Here is a 24,244-nt window from a genome sequence, read left to right on the forward strand (position 1 = left end):
TTGGTGCATCTGATTGTTCCATCACAGCTGACTGATTGGTGTTCTGCAGCTCTCCACATATATAGCTTAAGTTAAGTGTGATGCAACAGGATACTGCTGTTATAGTAGTGAAAGTTATTTATTTTTCAACTTTTCTTTACTGAATGGACTTCAGTTTGCAAACACCTTTTTAAGTGTGTTACGGTGAAATTTACGGTTACCTCGACTTTGGCTTGTAAAACACCCTCTGCGTTAGTGAGCGAAGATCAGACTGAAGAGTTGGTGAAGTAATAAAAAATGATTTTATTCTATAAATCTAAACTAAATTAAAGGAGTACAAAGATGGACAAAATTGAGTGACCGTCCGGCCAGACGTTCGAAAGACAGAGTGGGGCACAGTTCCAACACATCACATACTATTCCCCCACTGTCCCCCTCCCTCCTCCCCCTACTACAGATAAGAAACAAGAGAAAGGAGGAGGTAGAAGAAGAGGGTGAAGAGACAGTTCTTCCTAGGACAGGACATCCAGTTATCTGGTATCTCCTGATTGTCATGAGTATAGATGTGCTGAAGGTGTGTGCGTGTATGGTGTTTGTGTGTATGAATGGATCTGTATTGGGTGTGTGTGTGTGACTATGTGAGTGTGTGTAGGCATGTGAGTGTGTGAACGGGAGGGTGTCTCTGTGTCTGGCCTTGATGATTAGATGTGTTTTGGGAAGCTGACCTGACCTGGAGTAAGAAGTAGAGCAGGAGGCATGACAGGCAAACAATGGAAAGTTACAACTTAAGGCTCTTAAAAGAATAAGGTATATGAGTAAATATATGAATAAACATAACTAACAAATTTTGCCCTAACAAGTGTATCATATATTTCTGGGTGAACTGCCCCCTTGTGGTAAAATGTAGTTGTTACACACAGAAAAAGAAGATAATTTTATTTATTTGAGCTACAATTAAAGTGTGCAGATACAGAAGAGTCCCCTATCTCATTTACAGATCTAACAAATATTTTTAAAACAGTTAAGCCAGGCCTTTGTATTTTGCTTCAGCCTGTAAATGTTCCAACATTTCAACAGGAGGTAAACAGTAAATTCTAAAGATTCACCACTTACAAATTGCATACACTTTACTTGTTAAATATCTTGCCACAACCAGATAGGAAACAAATATCACTCCCTGCTAAGCTTTTAGATTTGGATAAGTTATGCCATAATTAAAACTGCTTTAAGTATTTAAGGTATTACGAGGTTGGATGTAAAATTATCTGTGTTCAAATCAGGGGACGGATCTGGATAAGCATAATGCTTTTTTCCGTCGCCCTTTCCAGCATGCAAAAGGAAAAAAAAAAAAAAAACAATGATGTGATTTTGCTCTGAATGTCAAATGAATTTCTGTGAATGCAATCATGTCGGAAATGAACTGAATAAATAAAATAAAATAAATAAAAAGTACCCTGATTCCATTTGTAGGGTGCTAGAGTGAATCCCACTAATTCAAGGTGAAAGGTCTTCTATAGTTCTTCTTCATAGACTGATATCACATACAAAATGCGATCCTATGGACTACTTTGAGACACATGATTGAGTTGTCAAATTGGATGCAAAATACGCAAAGCCTGGGAGGATTTAAATCTGTCATCCAGCTGACAATGTACACTCATTGTGGTATATATTGTTTTAAAATACTTAAGTAAAATTTAGAAGCAAATGAGGTGACCAGTGTAAAACAATGCATCAAACTTATGTACTGTTAAAAAGCCTTTGGAATTGCACAATGCTGTTGGAGTTAGATAAAACAGGAAAAATGTAATTAATAAACCATTATTATTTACCAACTTTTAAAGATCAGTATAATTAGGCTTGTAGCTTTTAAAGGCACAACAAATCTGCTCTACCAAGTACCTGAGATATAAATAAAACCCTGACTGCCCACATGGTTTAATGTTAGTTCTTGAGAATCCCAAATTTCTCTAAAGTACATGCACACACAGCAATAAATACCAAGCGTCATAATCAGCTTTGGAACCTTTTTTCATTTAATAGGGTGGGCAAATTTCATGAGCATGGAAAAAAAATAGGTTTGTTTGTATTGAGTTTGCCCAATAATGTAATAATTCAAATAGCCAATTGGTTAGTCTAGTGTGCATCAGTGTTGGCTTCCCAAGTGGGAGGCCAGGCCTCAAAAACTAGTAACAACGATCCAAACAAATAGTCCTCATTAAGGTTGTCCCCACCAGGCTCACTGGCAAAACTGGATTTTGTCAACTGGTGGACATGACTGACTAAGTTTGTACCTACAAACATCTTGGCCACATTTTTGTTTATTTGCAGATGTGTGTACTGCAATACAGTAGTAAATAATTGACTTCTATATCAACAGATTACAATGTTTGAGTAATGTACAACTGTTGGCACAGGAAAAGTGAGCAATATTAAAGAGCAAAGTTCTGCATTAGGGGGCCTTATGGTCATCATTAGCAAGTATCTTTAGCGAATACTTTGTTTTAACACTTGTCATAGCTTTTTTATATTAAAATATATATCCTCCCATTTATGTGCTTTACTCCAAATAGTTCAATTGCTATGAAACAACTGACATTTTGTTATTTCATCAGAAAGGAAGTTTATAAAATTTGTCAAGCTCTGAGAATTCTTTAATTTGACAATGGTCCTCCATAGTGAGTGTTTAAACAGAGAAATGTAAAAATCTGCTGGATCAATAGCCCTCAAGCACAAGGTTTAGACACCCCAGGGTAGGAAATTGTCTTTCATTTGGCAACAGAAAAACAGTACCAATATTGGTAAACAGTTATGACATAAGGGGAAAAAAGTATGATAGAACACCCCCAAACCTGATCAACTAAAAAAATCCCCAGGTACTTTAATCTAAAGTAGTGGTTCCCAAACAGGGGTACATGTAACCCTAGGGATACAGGTGCACATTGCAGGGGTACTCTGGATGATTTAACAATTGATATAATCCGTCTTTGTTTATTTTAAGGCCATTTTTTGGATACATTCACCACAAACTAATAGCACTGTTGTTCAATAAAATACTAAATGTTCTTGTAATTTATTGAAACAGGATCATTTTATGGTGTAGAGGCCTTTTTTAAATCACACATGACAAATGGAGACAATAATTAGTTACATTTTTTAAAAGTAGGCTGTATTTACTTCTTGAAGTAATCACACAAAAGTTGTAGTTTAACTAAATTCCACACATTGTTTTGTGTTGTACATAACGCCTTAGGGAACCAATGTTCGAAACACAGTTAGGAGTTTAGGAGAGCCTGCTAATCCACAAATGAAAAAGCATATGAAATTATTGAGTAGGTACTGATGATATGAAGAGGGGGTATGAATGATTTGATTAAAAAATTAAGGGGGTACATAGGACAAAAAAGATTGGGAACCACTGGTCTAGGGAGTTAAAAAAAAATGAACATATGACACAATGCTATCAGACAAAGATCTAAATCACTGGTCTTTGACTGGTTTATAGATGGTCAGGGTACGAGCTGATGGGTCAGTAGCGTTGATCCAGCGTGGCATCCAGTAGTGAGAGAGCCACTGGGCTCGGCCCGGATATTGCTTCTCAAACACTTGCCTGAAGAAATAGGCCTCTTTAGTACGTGGAGGGTTGTGAGGGAATGTTTTGTGAGCCTTTTCCATGAGGTCATCGTTCACCTGAAAAACACAGCAGACAGCTCACTCTAAACACTGTTCAACCAAAAAAACTACAGTATTTTTCAGCATATAAGACGCTATTTTTTTCATTTAAAATTGAGGGTGCGGCGATGCGCTGTGTGAATTTTTAGGCCAACTTGGCACGTGTCCAGGGTCGGGAGGCAGAACATTACCGACCAACACACTTACAGCGGAATGACTGAACTGTAACATGGACTGAACATTAAAAAATGAGCTTTGGATAATGTAGGAAAAGTGAAAGCTCTCACAGCTTTAATAACTTAGGACAGATGCGTTGTCCTCCGTCTGCAGGACGGTGTCCAAGTGGAGGAAAACTCAATATTTGTTTTTATTTTTTGTGCCTAAAATAAGACGTTTGCTTGAATAAAAATAAAATATTCGTAATAAATGGACGTATGTGGAGCAGCGCTGGTACATAGGCATTACGGTGGAAAAAGCATATGAAAAGCAGAATAAGGTATAAAATCTAAAAAATCTCAGCTAGTTTTTAATAGTAGGAAATGGTTAACGGCAGAAAGTTGTCCAATCAGAGAGAGAGAGAGAGAGAGAAAGTGCTGCATCAGCCTGGATAAAATAAAAATCAACCAGTTGGTTATAAAAGGATACAATAAACAGTATAACGTTGTCAAATCACGACGTTGGGTTTGTTCAGAAGCAATAGCGTCCATATTCTGACTCAGAGTTCAGCCTGGATCCAGTAAAAACCGACCATAAAAAGCTGTAAATGGAATGATATACAGACGTGTGGCAGTGAGGAGGAGACTTCATGTGGAGATGGAAACTCATCAGAATACACTGAAATCTCTGTTAAACTGAAAGGGAGTACAGCAGCCCGCCTACCTGCCCGTTCTGATTGGCCAAATCATTTGAAGGGCACCCTCATCAGCCAATAGAGTGCTGCCTATGTGACATGCAGTCTTTATATGATTTTTTCTTGGAAAATTGCACAATTATTGAAATGAGGCCAATACAGCAGTGCATTAAATATGCTAGAAAATACAATATAAGTGGGCCATCACACGCTGGAAAATAGTGCTGTACAAATAATAGTTCTGAGTGTAAGAATTAGTTGCATTGATCTCTGTGGGGTCATGCCACACTGTAGCAGCCCCTTACCCTGGTTAGAGCCCAGTCTCAATACTTTTTGTCAAGGTTAGGTGTTAGGGTTTATATGCACTACAAATAAAAAAAAAAACATTTTTTTTTTTTTTTGTTTCCTCTATGAAAGCACAAGAGAGAGAAATGTCCCAGAAAAGTCTGAGGACACATGTCAAACTCAAGGCCATGTCTTTCACAGAAGAAAATATCATAACAGATTAACCAAAGAATATTAGGCACAACATACTAAAATTCTATTTCTAAGTTAATTTCCCAATGTTTGTCACTGTGAATCTGCTCCTTGTTGCAAGTCTGAGTAAATGACTCCTTTACACACCACAGACTCCATGTGCTCCTGTAGGCTGGTGTACCAGGACTTCTTCAACGACGTCAAACCATCACTGAAGGCTTCTTTACGTCTCCACAGAATCTCATCAGGGATTAGGTTGAGACCTTTAAAGGCGTCCCTCAGAAGATGTTTCTCCACTCCATTCTGCGCTCACAAGTCATACCGCATAGTCTCATCATCTGTTGGCTAGGAGGGAAATAATTGAAAACAGTGCTGACCTTTGGAATCCTCATCTCTTCTGGCAGGGACATGTAGTACGCTGTGAACCTGTGATCCAGGAAAGGAACTCTAAGCTCCAGTCTAAAGGAAAAAGGGAACATTAAATGTCAGAATTTGATTTTCAGTCTTCTTCCTGCTTTTCAGCAGTGCAAATTATGCCTGAACCAAAATTTATTAACTCCATTAATACTGCCCTGAGGACTAGGGATGTAACGATTAATCGTAAGGCAGTTAAAAATCGATTCATAGGGGTCACGGTTGATATCGATTTTCTGACAATTGAATCGCAGTACTTTTTTAACCAGCAGAGGGCGCTATCCGGAAGTGTTGGCGGCGGGCGGAGTCTGCTAATACTTTCTTTCTGGCCGCCTTCTACTCTTAAATATGTTAATAAATGATTCATTACCCCTTTAGCACCGAAAGAAAATCTGTAATATTACTTGAATATCTGTAAAAGTTACGGTTTTCTATTAGCTCTGTCTGCTAGCATAGCTTCTCTTCTTCACTGCAAGATATCTGCATGCCAACCGACCACTGAATTACCAGCGCCCTCTGCTGGTCCAAACAAATATGACGTAAATCAGTGTAATCACGTTTTTTTGTTTTTTTTTTTAAAGTCCAATTGTTAAGGCACAAAATACATTTTCAGTTGCACTTTTAAAAGAAAAAGAACTATTATGCAGTTTTGCATAGTTTATTATAGAACCAGAATTTAAATTAATAGGCTTCATTTTCATTTGTATTATTCCTTTATTTATTTAATTCAAGATTTATTTTTAGTTAAATTGCATTGTTTTGAATAGTTTATCAAGGAATTCTTTTGACAATGAAAAATAAAAGGAAAATAATACAGTATTTTCTAGTTTTTTTCCCAAAAAAAAAAATTGTCTACAGTCCCATTTTGTAAATGAAAAAATCGTGAGAGAATCGTATCGTGAACCCAGTATCGTGAATCGAATCGTATCGGGAGTTGAGTGAATCGTTACATCCCTACTGAGGACCCTAACTGCTCTCTGATGAGACAGAGTTACTTCAAGTCAAACAGAACCCTAAAAGAAACTTAAGTCCTCTGCAGTAACCAAGCATTGGGCAAAGTCAGCTTGTGTGCATGTATTGAAAAGTAAGGCAAGAACCAAGTGTCTATAATAGCCAACATGACAAAAAGTTAAATATTTTAACCATGAAAATACATACATTTTGTTCATATCTACCGCCTACTCCACTACATCCAATGCAGTTTGGATTTCGTGCACTTCACTCAACTGAGTCAGGAAACTGTTTGTTGACTGAAAAAGTCTAGATTTTATTAGATACCCAGATGTTGGAGCAGTTTTGGGCTTCAAAAAGGCATTTGACACCACAACCACCAAGTACTACTTCAAAAGCTTACATATTTCATTTTTTTTGATGATGCTCTTCAGTGGTTTAAGTCATATCTATTGAACAGAACAGTGTGTAGTTCTTGACTGAGTTAAGTACCCTTATAGAGGTCCCATATTATCAGTCCTTGGGCCCTTATTTTCATTCTATATTTACAATATTTAAGATGCATGTGCCAATTTTAAGATTCAAATGTATGCAGTAAAGGTCTGACAATTGACACAATCTCATCCAAACTTATAAATGCCTTATCTAAGGTCGAGCACTGGCGAAAGACAACTGTCTAGTGCTCAATACTAAAAAGACTATGAGCATGACATTCACAAAAAGGCCAATATCACACAACAGTCATACAGTTTCTATAGATGGAGAGGTACACAAATAGGTGTCTCAGTTCAAGTACTTTGGAATCATGCTGGACTCTAATCTAACGTCCAAGAAACACATAAAATAAAAGGTTGTTAACACTATAAAATTAAACCTCCAAAACTTCAAACAAATCAGGCCCTTTATTTCCACTAATGCTGCTAAATCATACCTTCCTTGTATGATTCTTTATCACATTGCGTACCATTTAACTATATAGTCATTTTCCAACCACACTGCACTAAAACCTGTAGAACAGTTCTAGCCATGGTAGTTTTTGCCAAAAAAAATAAATCTTTTGAGTTTTAAACACATTAGAATTATGCCTGTCTCATCTATAAATCTCTTAATGGTTTCCTCTCTTGGAGGAATTTATAAGACAAAAAAAATCTATGAACTAAATCAGCTACTAGAGGAGACTGAGATACCGTACAGATGCACCACCACTGGACAAAACACCATTTTTGTGAAGGGATGCACAAGGTGGAATAGTCTTCCAATCACTGGTTGTAAAAATTGTATATATTATGTCCATGTCCGTGTGTCTCTTTAGGGCCCTATAAAATCCATAAAAAAATTCCCAAGTCTATGTTTTCCAAATTAATATTTCTAAATTCCATTTTTTTTAAGAAATATTAATACATTTCTAAAGAAAATATTAAATTTTCCCTCCACTAATAAAAAAGAAAAGCATAATTAAACAAAAGCATGTCAAAAATAAAAATGGAATTTAAAATAATGAGCAAGCTACAATTAAAAGATATATGTAAGTTGTACTGACATGGATTATTCTGACTGCTCCTTTTTAATTATTTATATGTCATATAAAGATGTATGAGAGCAGCATTAATGTCACCCAATTTCGGTGGTCTCATCAACAACAACAGACAACTTTTCCCACTGATTCCGTCCGCGATTCCATTAATGTGGAAATTATAGGGCCCTACAGTATATATTATGTCCATGTCTGTATCTTTTATTGTCTTAAGGACTACGGATGGAAAGTAATTCATGGCTAGAGTTGTCACGATATACCAAAATGAGTAACCACGATACTATACCAGACAAAGTATCACGGTTCTGGGTAATATCGCAATACTGAAGCCTTTTTTTATTATTATTTTTATGAACTGCAATGTATTTGTACAAGTTAGAAATACCTATGAATTACTTATAGTGTTGTTTGGTGCATGATAAGAGTACATGATCAAAACCATATAAGCAATAAAAGTAATTTAAGTTAGAATTTACATGGTTGAAATTAAAAAAAAATAATCATTCAGTTTCCGTTGCACATCAATTTGTTTAACTAATATAAATAATCAACTTAGGATAACAAATCCACTGTCTTTTTTTTTGTTTTAAAACTATTTGACAATAATGCTTCTTCTCCAACATAATAAACCGTAGAAGATGAAATACAATAAACAGAAATTGATTCCCTGAGAAAACTACATTGTATGCATTTTCTGGGTGACGACACTGGTGTTTTATGAGATTGGATTTGTTCCCTCCTTTGTATGTATATAATTTGTAAATAGTCTGTAAAAAAAGAAAAAAAAAAGAAAAAAAATATCACTGAGCACGTGCGGAAAAAAGTGTTCCCTCTTTTGGCTCCTATAGCTGGTGACAGCGCCTGCACAGTAGATCTTCTATTGCTTTACCGTCTCCGCCTCGTTTAAAGCCAAAATAGTTCCAAATGGGACTTTTGGAATTTGTTTTTTTGAGCAAAATTAGTGATGCTACTGACGATGACGCCGCCGCGGCAGACTCGCTGCTCGGGCCTGGTGCTTCTGCCATATGTTGCCTCGTGTTTGTGACTGTAAGCCGAACACGCGTCCATGTGAGACTGAACTTTAGCTCGTTTGTTTTGAAGGGAGTTTCTTCATGGAGTACATTCTGCTGGCAGAAACACACGAATAGCCAATCAGTTAGGACCGGCGGACCCAGGTTATCATATCTCCGAACGTCACCAGTAACAAGCAAACAGCCAATCATTCAGCAGCTGTGGAGTTCGGTTGCCATGTTTGTATGTTTTCAAGCGAGTAGCGTGCAGTGAGCCGAGACTGTCAAGTGAAAAGCCAGGAGGAGAGTAGAGGCAGCCGCTATGTAGAGGAAACTGGCACCAGTAGTATCGTTATCTACGGTAGTACCTTCGTGTAGAATTTGTAGTATAGTAGAAACCGTTACAATTTGGCACCGCGGGGTACCGTGAGTATCGTGCAAAAGGAAGTTTTTTAGGATTTTGTTTGACTTTAAAGGACTTTACTTCCTCAGGTGTTAGCCTAGTGTGTGGGAACTGAGAAGGATTACCCAAAGGCAGCAGTAGTGCGATCAGCACGGAGAACATCAAACAGGAAGAGCTCCTTCATCAGACGGACACTTTCCTCTGCTGCCGCTTTGGGACTCGGAGCCTACAGGAGAAACAGTTCCATTACCTCCTGTTCACATGACTTCATCCCAAAAACAGGAGAGTTATTCCTAATTTGTTCCCTTTAATAAAACATACATATCCTATTATTTCAGTACAGTACCGTCACATGCACAATGGCAAGTTTTTTTTCTTCTTGTATGAACCACCATTTGAAAGTCTAATTAAGACTAAATTACATTTATTCAGTGTTGAAGTGGATAGGTAACTAAGAGTAAGAGTAACTAAACCCACCTTTTTCTGCTGAATTCATATGTATTTGGGTATTAAGTAGTGCTGTTGATTGATCCTAGTCCAACTTTTAACATTTCATTTTGCGTAATTTGTTGTAAAATGTAAGAGTGATTGCCCTCTATGGGTAGAACACCGGCTATTACAATTGAATTTTGGTATTGGCTAAGACAGATTATATGGCGTCATTTGGAGGCATTTTTGACCACCATCATAAGGGGAAACTCCTCCTCCTGACAATCCTGGCTCCTCCTACCCTACATAACAATGTGAGCTCCTCCCTCTCAAACTACCTCACAGCTAAAACAGACATAGCGAAGGGTGGTTGATATTACAGTTATCTCAGTTATATCTTTACGTTCAGTATATAGATAATCCAGCATATAAATAAATCAAAGAGTGCTCACAGCAGATTCACTTTTAGTAGTCATTATACCACCTTGTATTGACTTTATGGGATGATCTGACGTGTTTGTGACCAAATGCAACGCAGTGGTTGGACAAATCAATGGACTATTTCTGTGACCAGATAAGGTGAAGAGAATAAAGTGGTGTAGCAGCTCAAGTGAGTGTTTTAAAAAGTTGACTCAGCTGATAGTTAAGAGTTTACTTCCCTGTGGTGCACAGCGAGCGATTACAATCAGTTCCATTTTTAGTAGCAGTTATACCGCCTCCTATTGCTTTAATGGGATAATCTGATGTGTTTGTGACCCAAAGTGATGCAGCGGTCAGACAAAAAATGGACTATCGTCTTAAATGGACTGTTTCTGTGGTTAGACGAGTAAGGAGGAGAAGGAAGACTGTTAATGATTTACTGCTGCTGTGAGAAACATGCTGAGCGTGTGTTCACACCCACTCATGCATATGCATGAAGGCCCAAAAAACAGCCTGCTTTTAGGAGCCCTCTGAAGTGACTTTTCAGAGGGCTAAAACTCCAGAAAACAGGCAAGTTTGGGAAAATAAACCTCAAATACTATGTTGTTTAAGTAATATCACATATTAAAAAATCTTGTCAATTTATCTCAGTTTTTGTAAGCAGTCTGTTTATCTCAGTGATCAGTTTCCACTGTAGTAGGCTCTACTGCACCTGCCCTGCAAGCTCACAGATGTGATGTTGAAACTGGTCTGTATTTACTTTGGACCCTTTGGCTCAGTGATCATACTCTTACCCCCGATTTCCACTGGATGCGGCTCCGCTGATAGGTTTCCACTTTAGTCTATGTGTTAATTTCCACCGGCTCCGCTGCGGTGCGTGTCTGCTCCTTCCCAGATGCAGCAGTCCGGTGCCCTCCACTAGATATACGCAGGGCTTCTATTTCTGGCGGACACCGGAGCACGACGCATCAATCAGCACAAAGCAAATTAAGCTAAACAGGAAATTAAGCACGTACTCCGCAATAAAATATCGGGTTACTTTTCAAAATAAAAAGTAACTACATCACCAAAATATCATAATGTGTAAAGACAAATTCATATCCACTATATTGTTTCCTCTCATACTGTAACTACACTGTAAACTGCAGAAACTTTGATTTAGTTAATGTTTTACTGGTGCAGTTTTATCTCTTCTCTGTTGGCTGTTGATAAAAAATGTGGCTATGACAAATCCAGAGTCCAACCTTCTTGCACTCCTTCGTTTGAAACACTGACCTGTTTATCTGTTTATTGTTGCGTTTATAACATACATTTAACCGCGTTCTTGTGCGATTATATGAATATCGTGAGAACTGCTCTGTCTTGTGATGTCACAGTTGTTCAACCGGAGAGCAGAGAAAAACCGGATCGGTGCCGTGGGCAGCGGAGACGTATCCAGTGGAAACCCCGGGTCAATGTCGCTAAAAGGTTAATTCATTAGACTGCAGTAGGGCTTGATTCATTGACCATCTAATAAGACAGCAGTCTTATTCTGCTGTGTGACATCAGCCTGCTGAACCAAATCTTTTAGTAAAGTGGCTTTACAAACTGTGGAGTGCACCCCCTGGGGAAGGGCACAAAAACTGTATGTTTAAAAAAAAAAAACATAGAGCCCAGAGGAATCCACTGTGTGTTTGCTTAATACTTGTTAGTAAAACAACAACTCAGAGCCAAATAAATAGAACAAATGTAGGGTAGACACGCAATTCAAATTAAAAGTCAGAGTCTAAGCATGCTCATTGTCACAGGAAATGGAAACTTTTGAATGTGCAAATTCCAAAAAGACTGGAGCTTTAAGCTGTAATGATGTGCTTTTTATAATTAAGAAACTGTTCTCAAGTTTAGGATAATCCTAGTATGCATGTGACCAAAAACATCAGCAGTGGGGACACAAAGACATATAGATGGAAATGTTTTTGAAGGACCAACAGTGATTGGCTGCAGGACTACTTGCCTTGTGGAAGTAAATGTATCCCTGAGTGAGCTCATCTGATCCTTCACCAGAGAAGATCACCACACTGTCAGTCTTCTGCCTGATGTACTTTGACAACAAGTACATACCTGCAGCACAACAAACAAAAAGTGACTCTTCCTGTTGAAATAGTAAACGTGCAGGAGAACCACAAACACTGTTGAATACCAGGAGGTGGCTCAGGCTAGGAAAACCCCGTTATGCTAAACAAGTTTAGCCCAGATATAAAAACAGCTATTCATCAAAGTGTGGAATAACAAGTTTCCATGGAGATTCATTTATGCCACTAACCTGTTCCTTACCAGGCTATACCGCTGTTTTTTTCAGCAATTCTTTTAACTGATATTACAGAGGTTCCTACAGTTATATTTATATATATATATATATATATATAAAAGAAATAATGTTATAGAGCTAAAAGACATTTTTCAGTGAGTTTCAAAATGAGTAATATTCCTACTGTTGGTGTCCATTTTGATAAACCACATTTTCATACTGGGATTTAAATAGCAGTATTGATCATATTATACACTCTATATTAAATACATTCTTAGAAAACATTATTTTCATTTTAATACTTGTAGTTATTCAAATGCATTCAAATAATCATATACTTAAATCAGAGGTGGGACTTGAAAACTTAATCTAATTCATTAGCGACTTTGTAATTAAATAATCTTGATTAATCTAAATTAATCGCAGAACAAGGCACGAGAAGCAATGTTTTTTAATTTAAAAGGATTTTGGTATATGACTGAATCAATGAAAACAATAAATGAGCTGATTATTATTTTAATCACTGAGTGCCAACATAATGTGAAGTATTTTTTGTAAACTTTCTAAACAAATGCCTTTTTGTGTATAAAATAAAAACAGCACTTACTACAGAACATTGCAGAGAAGTGGAAACAGTGCAAAACAATTAGAATATCCATGGCATGAAATAAACTGATAAATTTTGTTTTAAATTGTCTTTCTGCACAGCAGTTCATAAATTGACAACTTGGGTCAGACAATGCTATCTGTTGCATCGCTTCTAGCCCCACATCCTCTACAACCTAAAGTGGTCAACTGTCCACGACGATCATTTATCCACCGACTTTCTTCATTTGTCACCCATGAACTTGTTTCTTTTGGCTCTGAACCCTGTCATCTTGTCAGTGTGGACTCGTGACACTGTCAGCTCGGAATAGGACCGTTGTCCGTGCTAGCTGCTTCATGATTAACATTGAGGTGGAAAAGCTCCGGTGATTGGCAAACTCTTTCTTGCATAATTTTTGCACAACTTGGCTTTTGTTTTCCTACCGGTGTTTTTTTTTGTTGTGTTTCTTAACTGAAATTAATGCCCACAAAGCACAACAACGACCTGGACAAAGGCTTGAATACTTGATCGACGAGTGTGTTTCATCAACAACAGAGGCTCGCTCCCAACCCGTTTAAACAGAGGCAGTCAGAAAAAAGTGGAGGAAATTGCAAAAGAGAATATAATGCTTGCCCAGAATAAAAACATCAGTACTCATAACTAAGTACAGTAAGTTTCCGATGCAATGCAAGACATTTAGCTTTAGGTGACACGTCGGATTTGTTAATTTTTTCCGTGTTGTGTTAGTGTAGTGTTGTTTGGCTTTGGAGCCAACTGACAAGAGCATAAAGCGAGAAATTATGATATGTGTTAAGTTGTACTTGGTCCAACTTGCTGCTTACATGCCAGCTGAGAAACAGAATTGAGCCCTCAGATCGGATGTGAGAGAAATATTGTTCGAGCGCGCTCAGAGAAATTTAATGTTTAATGTAAAGAATATCAAGTAACACTTTATGAAATCACTTACGTCAAATAAAGAGTTACTTCTCAGCGCACAAATATGAATATGTTTCTTATGATGAATTATTTTGTTGTTCTCCATGATAAATCTAAAATTGACAACTTTAAAGAAAGATGAAATGACAAAAAAATTAACAAATGTAATTATTGTTTGCCTTCTCCCCTCCTTCTCTCCTTTTCACTACCAGTTTTAGGGGGTAATTAAATGCAAAGCTCAGATTTTACGACCACGCCCTGACTTCAGAATCAGAAAAAGAGTATTTTGCCAAGTACAGTTTTAAAAAGAAACAGCACAAGGAATTTGACTTGGTAGTCGGTGCGCGAAACACAAAAAAAAAAAAAAACACAAGCCAGCAGCGATAGTAATAATAAATATAAGAATAGGGGATAAAGAAAAATAAAGATAAAGATAAAGAAATCTAATATATAACTTCTCCGCGTAGTTGGTGTCGCACAAAACACTGCTCAGCATTGCATTGACCTGCATTAAATGTAACACCGACCTGCATTTCACCGTCCTGGTGAAACAGAGCAGGAGAGAAACACGAGCTCAGAGGAGAAACTGGCAGAAGAGCTGCGAAAGTAGCAACACCATAAACATAATATACGTAGACACCTCATGACGTGCTGGAACGCATCAAATGTTGCTGCCATATTGGAGGGGTCTCCTCACTCTACGCTAGCACTAGAGTAACTATGCCTGTGTTTTGTGCAGCTTTTGGTTGCAATAACCAAATCCTGTGGGATTACCTTTCACAAGTAAGATTGGACAATACTTTTGGTTTATTTACTATTTATAATATTATGTCATTGTAACTAATGTTATTTACATGTATAAGAGCAGGAAATGGTACTCTCTCTCTCTCATTGTCTCTTGCTGTTTTTTTCTTCCTCACAGGTTTGAAGGTTTCCCAGTGATACAGGCTTGAGGAGGCTATGGGAAGTTGTTTTAAGACTGGAGGGTTTTGTTGTTGGTAATTCATCAGTGCTCTGTAGTGAGCACTTCAAACCTGATCATTTTGACAGGACGATTCAGATTGTCAGACTTAGAGATGGTACGACCCCATCTGTCTTTACCTTCCCATGTCATCTATAAAGGTGTATTTTTACTCTACATCCTAACAGAGATATCTATGATTCATATGAAAATGTTTTTACCGTTAGTTCTTTCTGCATGTTTAGGAATTAGTTGTGTATTACAATACAATGTTTTTAATTAGGTTGTTTTAAAGTATTGTGTTTTTTTATATTTTAGCCTGTAGTGACGAGGAACACACAAACTTCAAGGAAAGCTGAAGAGATATACAATATGGGTATATGTGTGTGTGTGTGTGTGTGTGTGTGTGTGTGTGTGTGTGTTCGATCCCACTACCTGACTATGTGTCGAAGTGTCCTTGGGCAAGACACTGAACCCTAAGTTGCTCCCAGTGGTCGACTAGCGCCTTGAATGGCAGTCCTGTCCCACTGGTGTGTGAATGTGAGAGTGATTAGGTGAATGAGTTGATGTGTAAAGCGCTTTGAGACTGTTTCAGTGTGGTGATAAAGCGCTATATAAAATCAAGTCCATTTACCAAATACGAATGAACAATCAAACTTGTTTCTTTAATAAAATATCATTTTTTTTTAATAAAACATCAAATTAATTCATTTATACATTTATCAATATGCTATAGCCTACCGTGTGGCTGTTAGAACATAATACAAAGTCCTTTAGTCCTCTTTGAAACAAACTAAACCGTGTGAACAAGGGGGTAAAGATTTGGGGAGTTATGATGATTATTGTAATTGGGGATACACCTTCCTCAGTAAAAATAAATGCAGGTCGGGCACATTAGAGTACGCGCAGTCCTTTGTGCGTCGGGTACGCCCGAGTATGTTTGATGCAAATGTGGGGCAGTGAGGTGGATCATGTGTAGATGGAAACTCGTCAGTGGGAACTTAGTCAGAATACAGTGAATTTAGGTGAATACAAAACGAAGTATCAACCCCGCCCACCTGCATGTTCTGATGACCTGAGTCACTTGATTGACACCCTCATCATCCAATAGAGTGCCACCTAATAACAGAGCCACTCTTTATTTGTTTAAGAAGGTAGCAATTATCACTGCACTGAGCAGGCTGCATAAAGACATACAACAAACAGGTGGTTCATTGCAACTGTACATCAGACTGAACAGCAGCAGCACATCATAACCTTGTTGTTTTCTGCCTTTTCCCCCACACTGTTCAAAGCCATTTTTAAAAATTCTAATATCTATGCTATTCATATTTATGAATATTTACTTGGTACTTGTATATTTATGTATTTTATTTGTTTGCTGCTGTAACAACTGAACTTTACTGTTGTGGGATTAATAAAGCAGAAATCAACCAATAATCAATAAATTAATCCATGAACACTATGCACTGGCTGGAGTGTTTGTTTATGTAGGTACACATTAAATTAACCGGAAAGTGAAGTAATAAATAGTGAAGTTTATTTTCAAATGCCATAACTAGTAAAGTAATTTTACTGTCCTTTACAGAAGTAAAGAGTAACTAGTAACAAATTACTTTTTGTGAGTAACTACCCCAAAACTGGTCACTGCTCAGTGGAATATGACGACAAATATTTGTATCATCTTTGGTTTTTATTGGCTGTTTATTGTTTTGTTTTTTAAATACCCCTCGGAGAAGCAGAGGATTCATTTGACATCACGATTAAGGCATCATCCAATGGCACACAGGGTGAGCACATCTGGACCTACCTGTCCCTGACCTGTTCAGTCTTCACCTGGTTTTAAAACACGTGGCTGACCTTCTCTGTTTGCCATAGTACACTGCTTAACAACTAACTTACTATCAATTATTGCCCCAGTGCACAAATAAAACTGTTTTAAGAAGTTACAGGAATATTTTGTTTGAGTACATTAACATTTGCCAATGCATTTTTGTGAGGTTTAACATGCATTTTGTCACTTTCCACCAGCGACTGATAAAAAAAAGGTGAAAAATACCTCCTGTATATATCACACTCACCGACTGAGGCACGTATGGTGGTGATGTCATAGGTCTCCAAGTGAAAGATAACCTCCTCCACTGCTTCAATGCCTTCTTCTATACTGAAGTTAACCTCATGGTGTTCACTTCCGATGTGAGCAGCCACCTTGAAGAGCCAAAATTATCATCAAAATTTCCATCATTGCATCCAGGCAAATTAACTCACAGAACAACAAAATAACAACAAACAAAGAGTGGGCGGGTCTTGACCAACCATTGTAGAGTTAGTTACAGATAGAATGGAAGGCACTGCAGTACATTAAAGAGGACTGACCTTGCGAGCAGCCAGAATGTCCGGACTGTCATCTGTACCAATGGAAAATGTCTGGATTGGGTATGGCAGCTTCTCCTCAGTAGCCAATTTGACCAGAGTGGCAGCAACCAAACTGGAGTCAAGACCCCCTTAACAACACACAATACATTTATTCCCTTTGTCCATTTTGTTACTGCAAACACCACAATATCCTAAATCCAAAAAGGTAGTAGCATATTACTATTCATGACCATGACCAGTGAGGATGACCATTTCATGGAGAAAACCAAAAGCCTTTTCAAAATTTTTTATTGGGGTTGCAATAACCCCCGTCAGTTTATGATCACGCTGACACAGCAGCTGTTGTTTTGTTACAGTCATTGACTGTACCATTGAGGTATAAAAAGTACTCAAGTAGAAGAACTGTTACTTGATTGAAATTGTACAGAAGTACAAGGAAGTCACATAAAATACTTAAGTACAAATAAAAAGTAGATCAATTAAATAGTACTCAAAGTTAAAGATACTAGTTACTTTCACCTCCACATTTATTTTTGGTCATAAAGCTTGCCATGGTTCCTTTGCATACAGTAAACATCTTTAGTATAAACTTAAAAAAGAAGAGATGAAATCTTGCACAATTGGAACTTAATTTATTTTCCTCAAAGGCATCTGTATAAAATAAAGGTATGCCAGAATTTACAATTATTTTTTAAATAAAATAACACCCATGAATTAAATTCAAAATTTCTCAGGCTACAAGTATAGCTACATTTATGAACTCGAGTGCCATGTGGGTAACATCATAATAGGGTAGAAACCACAACCTGAACCAAAGAAAGTAGCTGGGTGGATATTGTAATTGTGGTCTGGTCATTCAATTTTTTTTTGGAGTTTCAGAATGTCCATTTAACATTTTAAAAATAAAAATAACAGTTGGGTGGAGAAATTTAACAAATTAAATAAAATTTACTTAAAGATGGGGTACTCGAATTATTTTCTTTAATTAAAAATGCCTTATAATTAATCATTTTAGTTAATAAAACCTCGGAAAACAAAGTCTTGGCAGTCACCTCTTCCAGTTCCAATCACAGGATTTAGAGAAAGGAGGGGTGAGAAGAAACCACGAAAGAGCCTCCTCATTGGCTGCTGCGATATATAGTGAAATGCGTCAACGGTGTAAACTTGTTTTCAGTCTTGGACAAACTTTGGGCACGCAAGTGACTGTTTTCCTTCTAGACAGGAAATCTAATGTTCCATTTTCCTCTATTTTTTGTGCATCCTTTTGCGTAGCAAGGAGGAGACTGGGAGGGATTATCAGAGTGGGGGACGAAATTTACGGTTCAAATCCAGTCATGCTCCTCTGTCGTGGTTCAAGATTCAAGTTGTGCAGCTTTAAGTACAAGTAAAATTACTGATTTAGAAATATACTCAAAAAAGTACAAGTAACCATAAAATCTACTTAACTACAGTAATGTGAGTAATTGTAATGAGTTAGTTTTCCCTCTGGTCATTGGAACATACCTGACAGAAGACAACCAATCCTTCTGTGAGCCATTAGACGTTTCTTCACTGCATTTTCAAACAACGCCTTGATGTTGCTCTTCACCATCTTTTCATTAAAGCCTTCAGAAACATGCCCATTTTTAAATATCACGTGGTTAATGCTGACCAGACTAGTGATGATGACAGTGTAATGTGCTCTTACTTGTGGACATCTCTACAGAGTCATACATGGCATGAGCCGGCTCTTTGGTGCAACAGTGGAATTCCTCAATCTGAATGGACTGAACTTTGCCAGTTGGCTTTAAGTCAAAGATCTCAACAAATCCAGGAGGGAAGGCCACAATGTTGGTAGGACTGGTCAATCCATGGCTAACGTTGATTAGCCCTGTGAGCCAAGACACAGCAAGTTTGATAATGCTTCTGAATCTGACAATTGACATCAAAAGTTGAAAAAGACTATACCTTTTGCCTCTGAGCAAACACCGAGGAATCCATCTTCTGTGAGGAACTTAAACATGGGTCTTACACCGTACGTATCTCTGCCCAAACACACCTTCCTGTTAGATGTGTCCAGCAGGATGAAAGCAAATACACCATCCAGGAGAGAAGCCATCTTCTTGACACCAAAGCGATCGTAGAGATGAAGCAAAACCTCTCCATCCATTTTAGTCTGATAGTCAAAATCTAACTGTTCCCCTAGCTGAAGTTAAGAAACATGCAGGTTACTTGTGGTCATTTTCTTTAAATGGTCAGAAATATGAAGCACAGCCAGGAATTATATTCACATAGTGTTGGCATGATTTTAATCATTAATTTACAATGGATTAAAATAGCTTTAAAAAACTGAATTTCCAAAAAACTAAAACATTTCTAATTCATGTAGGAGACACCCTGTGTTTATCTACTGTTAGAGTGTTGGTGCTGCAGCAGCTGTTGCAAACACAGGCTTTCACTCAGGGTCTGTGAATTATAGCTGAAAGTCACGGATTATATTTTATATAGTAGAAACACGCTCATATGCAGTGGACATTGAATTTTCACCCCCTGTAAAGTTTTTGTTTTAGTTCTATGGCTTCACAGATTGCTGCCAAGATCATATCAATGTAGATCATCATGTGTTAAATTTATAATTTTAGTGTAAAAACATTTAAGCACTCTTTCACCAGTTATGGGAGAAGGCCATCAAATATCTAACAACTACATGTTGAGCTCATGCAGGATCTTAAATCCTTGGGACTATGTGCTACATCTGTTTTTTTTAATAAATAGATTTTGATTTATGGGTAGATCATGTGGGACCTTTCTGTGCAGAGTTTGCATGTTCTTCCCTGTTTGTGTGGGTTTTCTCTGCTGCTCCTTCCTCCCACATTCCATGCGTTGGAATCGTTGTCTGTTTCTATGTGTTGCTCTGTGACAGACTGGTGTCCTATCCATTGGCTATCCAGCTTCATACCTGATGTAAACAAGGGTAGCTGCTCGAATATTGATAAAAAAAAAAACAGACATACGGAAGTCTCTGCCCACTCTTAAAGGGGACATATCATGCTAAATCCACTTTTTTAGCCCTTAAATGCATTTTGATGTATATTTAGAGTGTTTAGAAGTACAGAAAAGTTCAAATTAGCCTCTTCAGGTGCTCCGTTGATATCTTTATATTCTGTTTTGGTCATATTTTTCAATCTGTTTCGATTTTTCGATTCTCTATTACGTTTTTTGAACAATAACGTCAGCGGAACTGCCAAATTAGGACATCGACTCCAGGCCCAACACTTCGAGCAATCCGCCATTTTTATTTCTCGCTTTTATTTTGTAGTCCAAGCTCCAGGATGCAGAAGTTACGAGAGGAGAAATCAAAATGTTTGGTTGTTGGATGTAGTAACCCACACGCTTCATTACAACGTCTCCCAGCATCAGAACCTTTTCAAAGTGCTTGGTTGAGTTTTGTTTTTCACGGAAATGTACCCACATCTGTGGGTAAGGTCATTTTTGTGTGCGCGAAGCACTTCAAGGATGACAGCTTCAGCAACCTCCACCAGTATAAAGAAGGATTTGCCGAAAGACTTTGTCTGATTGAGGGTTCAATTCCTTCTATCTTTGAAGACGACGAACAGAGCACTTCGGTAAGCTGTAAATAACGCTAAAAAGTGTGATGATAAGACGTCCCTGTCATTGTTTTGTTAGCATTAGCAGTTGCACCGTCTTCATATGTTAGCACTGTGTGCTCGTTTTAGATCCTTGATGATATGGCCTACGTGGTTTAATTTAAGTCTAAAGTTTTCATTAGTCATTTCATTTTGCCGTTTTTGTCTCCGAAAAGACTGTATTAAAATGCATTTCGTGACGTTAGCTTGGCGCTAGCGTTAGCTCGGCGCTTGTGTTAGCTCACTGGTTAGGGTTCTGCAGGTTCATCATCTTCATCTCGCTCCGCCGGGTCCGACTCTGGCTCAAACATGTAAGGCTAGATGGACAAGTATTCCGTTGTTGACATTGTGTAAATAACGTGTGAATAAACTTTTTCTGCACCGCTACATAGCCATATTTCTTCTATCAAACTACAAAAATGGCCGAGCACGGTGGAGTTGAACCTGGAGAGGGGGCGGGGTATGAAGTGTCTCATTTGCATTTAAAGAGACCGTACCAAAACGAGTTGCTCTTAGAAGCACATCAGAAAAGGGGTGGAGCTATAATAATGAGGAATTCAGACCCAAGCAGTGCAGTTCCACTTTATATAGACCACAACTGTATGATTTATATCTAAAAAGGAAGGATTTAAAACCACGATATGTCCCCTTTAAGTGCTTAATTTGACCAATACTGTAGATCAGGCTCTCTGGCCATTTTTCAATCTGTGTACTTGTGCGGACTTGTGTGCTCGTGGACTCGTGAAACTTCATCCCGCGCGGCCCAAGTGCTGTTCCAATTCAAAGTCCACTGTAAATCCCCGATTGAGAACTTGCTCTGCCTGTTTTACCGAGCATGCATCAGAGGAGACTTGTGCATAGTCCGCATGCTATATTTCCCAGCATGCGCATGATTTCAAAGATGACGACGAAGAAGACTAAAAGTTAAAAGTTGTATAAGTTAAAAAAATACACTGACCAGCATATGGAACATAACAAAATAATAATAATAATAACTAGAAGTGCAAGCAGTTATGAAAGGGGGCCAAGCCTTCCCGCGCAACTCGGCCCCCAGGTTTTGCGGAGCACGTGGAAGTACGTCACGAAGGATGACGGGCTTGGGGCGAGGATCATTACACAGGCCAATGTGCCATTTGTTGTGAACAGGTGGATATGAAGTTTTGGGAGATGTGATTTAAAATGTGAAAGTTACAGGCCAAAATGCATTTGCATCCATTATAGCGCCACCTCGTGGTACACTTTTTGGTGTGGGTGATCTGTGTGCTCTTGCATGGTTACCCTGTAAATTTCACAGCCCTCAACATATTACTTCAGCTGAAATAAAGGTTTGTTTATGTATATGTTATGTAGTAATAAGCCACGCCCACTTTGACCATTCGCGATTAACTTTGAGATACGTCGCAGGAGAGACCCAAGGTCATACCCACCAAATTATTTATTAGTTGTTTTTTTTTACAATTATTATGAATTAAATACCTAAAAATCCAATTATTTAGTAAAAATTAAAATACCTTATTTAGATTTAAAATATTTTATTATTGTTGTTACACATACATTTTTTTAAATTTTCATAAAATCTGTTCAGAATTTTTAAATGTAACACCAAATGTTTTATTGGTTAACAAAATAATTAATATGTACATCAATGACATCTATGATACATGCTATTTGTTTTAATGTTTACACTGTTGGGCACAACGATGTCCGGACGTTTGCTTTGTCCCAAAACGACGAGTAAGCTTAGTCCGCGCTTGCGCACTCCGCAAGTCCGTTCTCCAAGTTTGCTCCAACAAGTCCGTACCCAGGAGTTCACAAGTACGGAGTATGCATACTTAGAATTGAGAAATGGCGTCTTCGTCTGCCCAGAAAAATATCTACATTAGTAATGATGCCCTCAGGCGACCAGCTCATGCAAGACTGTGCTCCAGTGCAAAAAACAAAATAACAATAAAAGATATATCATTCAAATAAAATGACAAGTCCTTAAAGTTCCTGTACATGTAAAAGCTAGATATCCATTAATTTCCACTGCATTTCAACATGAGTATACAAATGGGATGATGATTGGACAACTGTTAAGGAAAAGCATGGGGTCTGCCTTACTTTGTGGTGGTTGTAGATCTCTCCGTTGTAGCAGAGCCACAGGAATGGAAACTTCTTGATGCGCAGTGGCTGCATTCCATATAGCTGGTCTACGATAGCCAGTCGGTGGAAGCCAAAGCAACAGTTGGTGAATCCATTCACATTTTCAAAGCGAAATGCATCAGGACCCCTGTGAGAGATCTTCATCGCACTTGTGCACTGAACTGACAGGCACTCATCACTGCCAAACAAAGCCCAGATCCCACACATTTTACCACTGTGGAAAAAACAAAGGGGGTTGACTACTTATGGAAAAAGTTTTTTTATTTTATTTTACCTCTCTCTCTCTCTGCATACCTTCGTGATATCTTTAGTTTAGTACGGAAGATAATAATTATTACTGTAATTTTCATGGGTCTGATTGTGAGACTACAGTCTGACCCACAGTTTCTTACAGCAGCTCTTCAGGTCGGTCTCATTGTGATTACCGTAAGTGTTAGTATATTCGCGCACAAGAAAACAACGTGCGGCTGATTTGACCAGGCAAACGTGAACCACGGCTGGCTTGACCGCAGTGTTTAATCATGCGTGGCAAACAAAAATAAATGAACCGCACCAGTGGGAAAATGGTCTTACTAGTTGTACCAGTGACAGTTTCTCAAACTAAAAATCAAGGCTTTTATTGTTAAAGCGTTTAATTCGTATACACAATCACAATGTGCACAGTTTTTCAAAGAATGTATGAGTCTATATAAACCAATTTCCTTTCTAATAGCTAAAATATAACAACGTGGAAACAATTGTTTTATCATACCAACACATGGCACTGCAAACAACTCGTCTTAAAATGTTTAAACAGGCAAACCACATATATTCGAGCTATTAAAACTGTTGTTGTTCCATAGTATCGTTTGGTGTTATTTTGAACTTCACATAAAGTAGGGTCTCCTTTTCCCCCTCGGCACCCTAACAGGGCGTAACCACGCGCTGCAGCAGCTGCTCGGTGTTCCAAGAGCCACCAAACTCTTCTTAATCTCTACTTTCAATGTAAGCGTTCACAGATATTGAAGCCGACATATAGCCGATAGATATCCCAGTTCAGTCTGCTACAGACGCCCTGACGTCCACTGTCGTGCTCTGAGCAGGTACAGACACTTACCGTATTCTTACCGGTAACACGAACAGCAATGAAGGCACTTTAACGAACTGATGCAACTCTGCTCCCTGTGACACGCAGCCGCTGCCCACCTC

The 24,244-nt window shown here is 38.1% G+C and overlaps 1 protein-coding gene across 2 annotated transcripts; it reads right to left on the bottom strand.

The window, feature by feature from the left end:
- Positions 1–900: 900 nt before the first annotated feature.
- asns (asparagine synthetase) lies at positions 901–24,244 on the bottom strand. 2 transcript variants are annotated; one of them, XM_028460828.1, is made up of 12 exons: positions 24,153–24,244; positions 23,015–23,270; positions 19,233–19,470; positions 18,973–19,155; positions 18,789–18,890; positions 17,286–17,413; positions 16,991–17,117; positions 12,133–12,239; positions 9,416–9,516; positions 5,356–5,437; positions 5,126–5,281; positions 901–3,669 (listed from the first exon to the last, which is right to left on the bottom strand). In XM_028460828.1, the coding sequence occupies exons 2-12, from the start codon at positions 23,261–23,263 to the stop codon at positions 3,460–3,462; spliced, it is 1,683 nt and encodes a 560-aa protein (XP_028316629.1). In that variant the 5' UTR covers positions 23,264–23,270; positions 24,153–24,244; the 3' UTR covers positions 901–3,459. The 2 variants fall into 2 exon arrangements, with proteins under 2 accessions (XP_028316629.1, XP_028316627.1); XM_028460826.1 differs by lacking the exon at positions 24,153–24,244 and adding an exon at positions 23,351–24,143.

This window comes from Gouania willdenowi, chromosome 11, assembly GCF_900634775.1.
Source record: "Gouania willdenowi chromosome 11, fGouWil2.1, whole genome shotgun sequence".
Lineage (NCBI taxonomy): Eukaryota > Metazoa > Chordata > Actinopteri > Blenniiformes > Gobiesocidae > Gouania > Gouania willdenowi.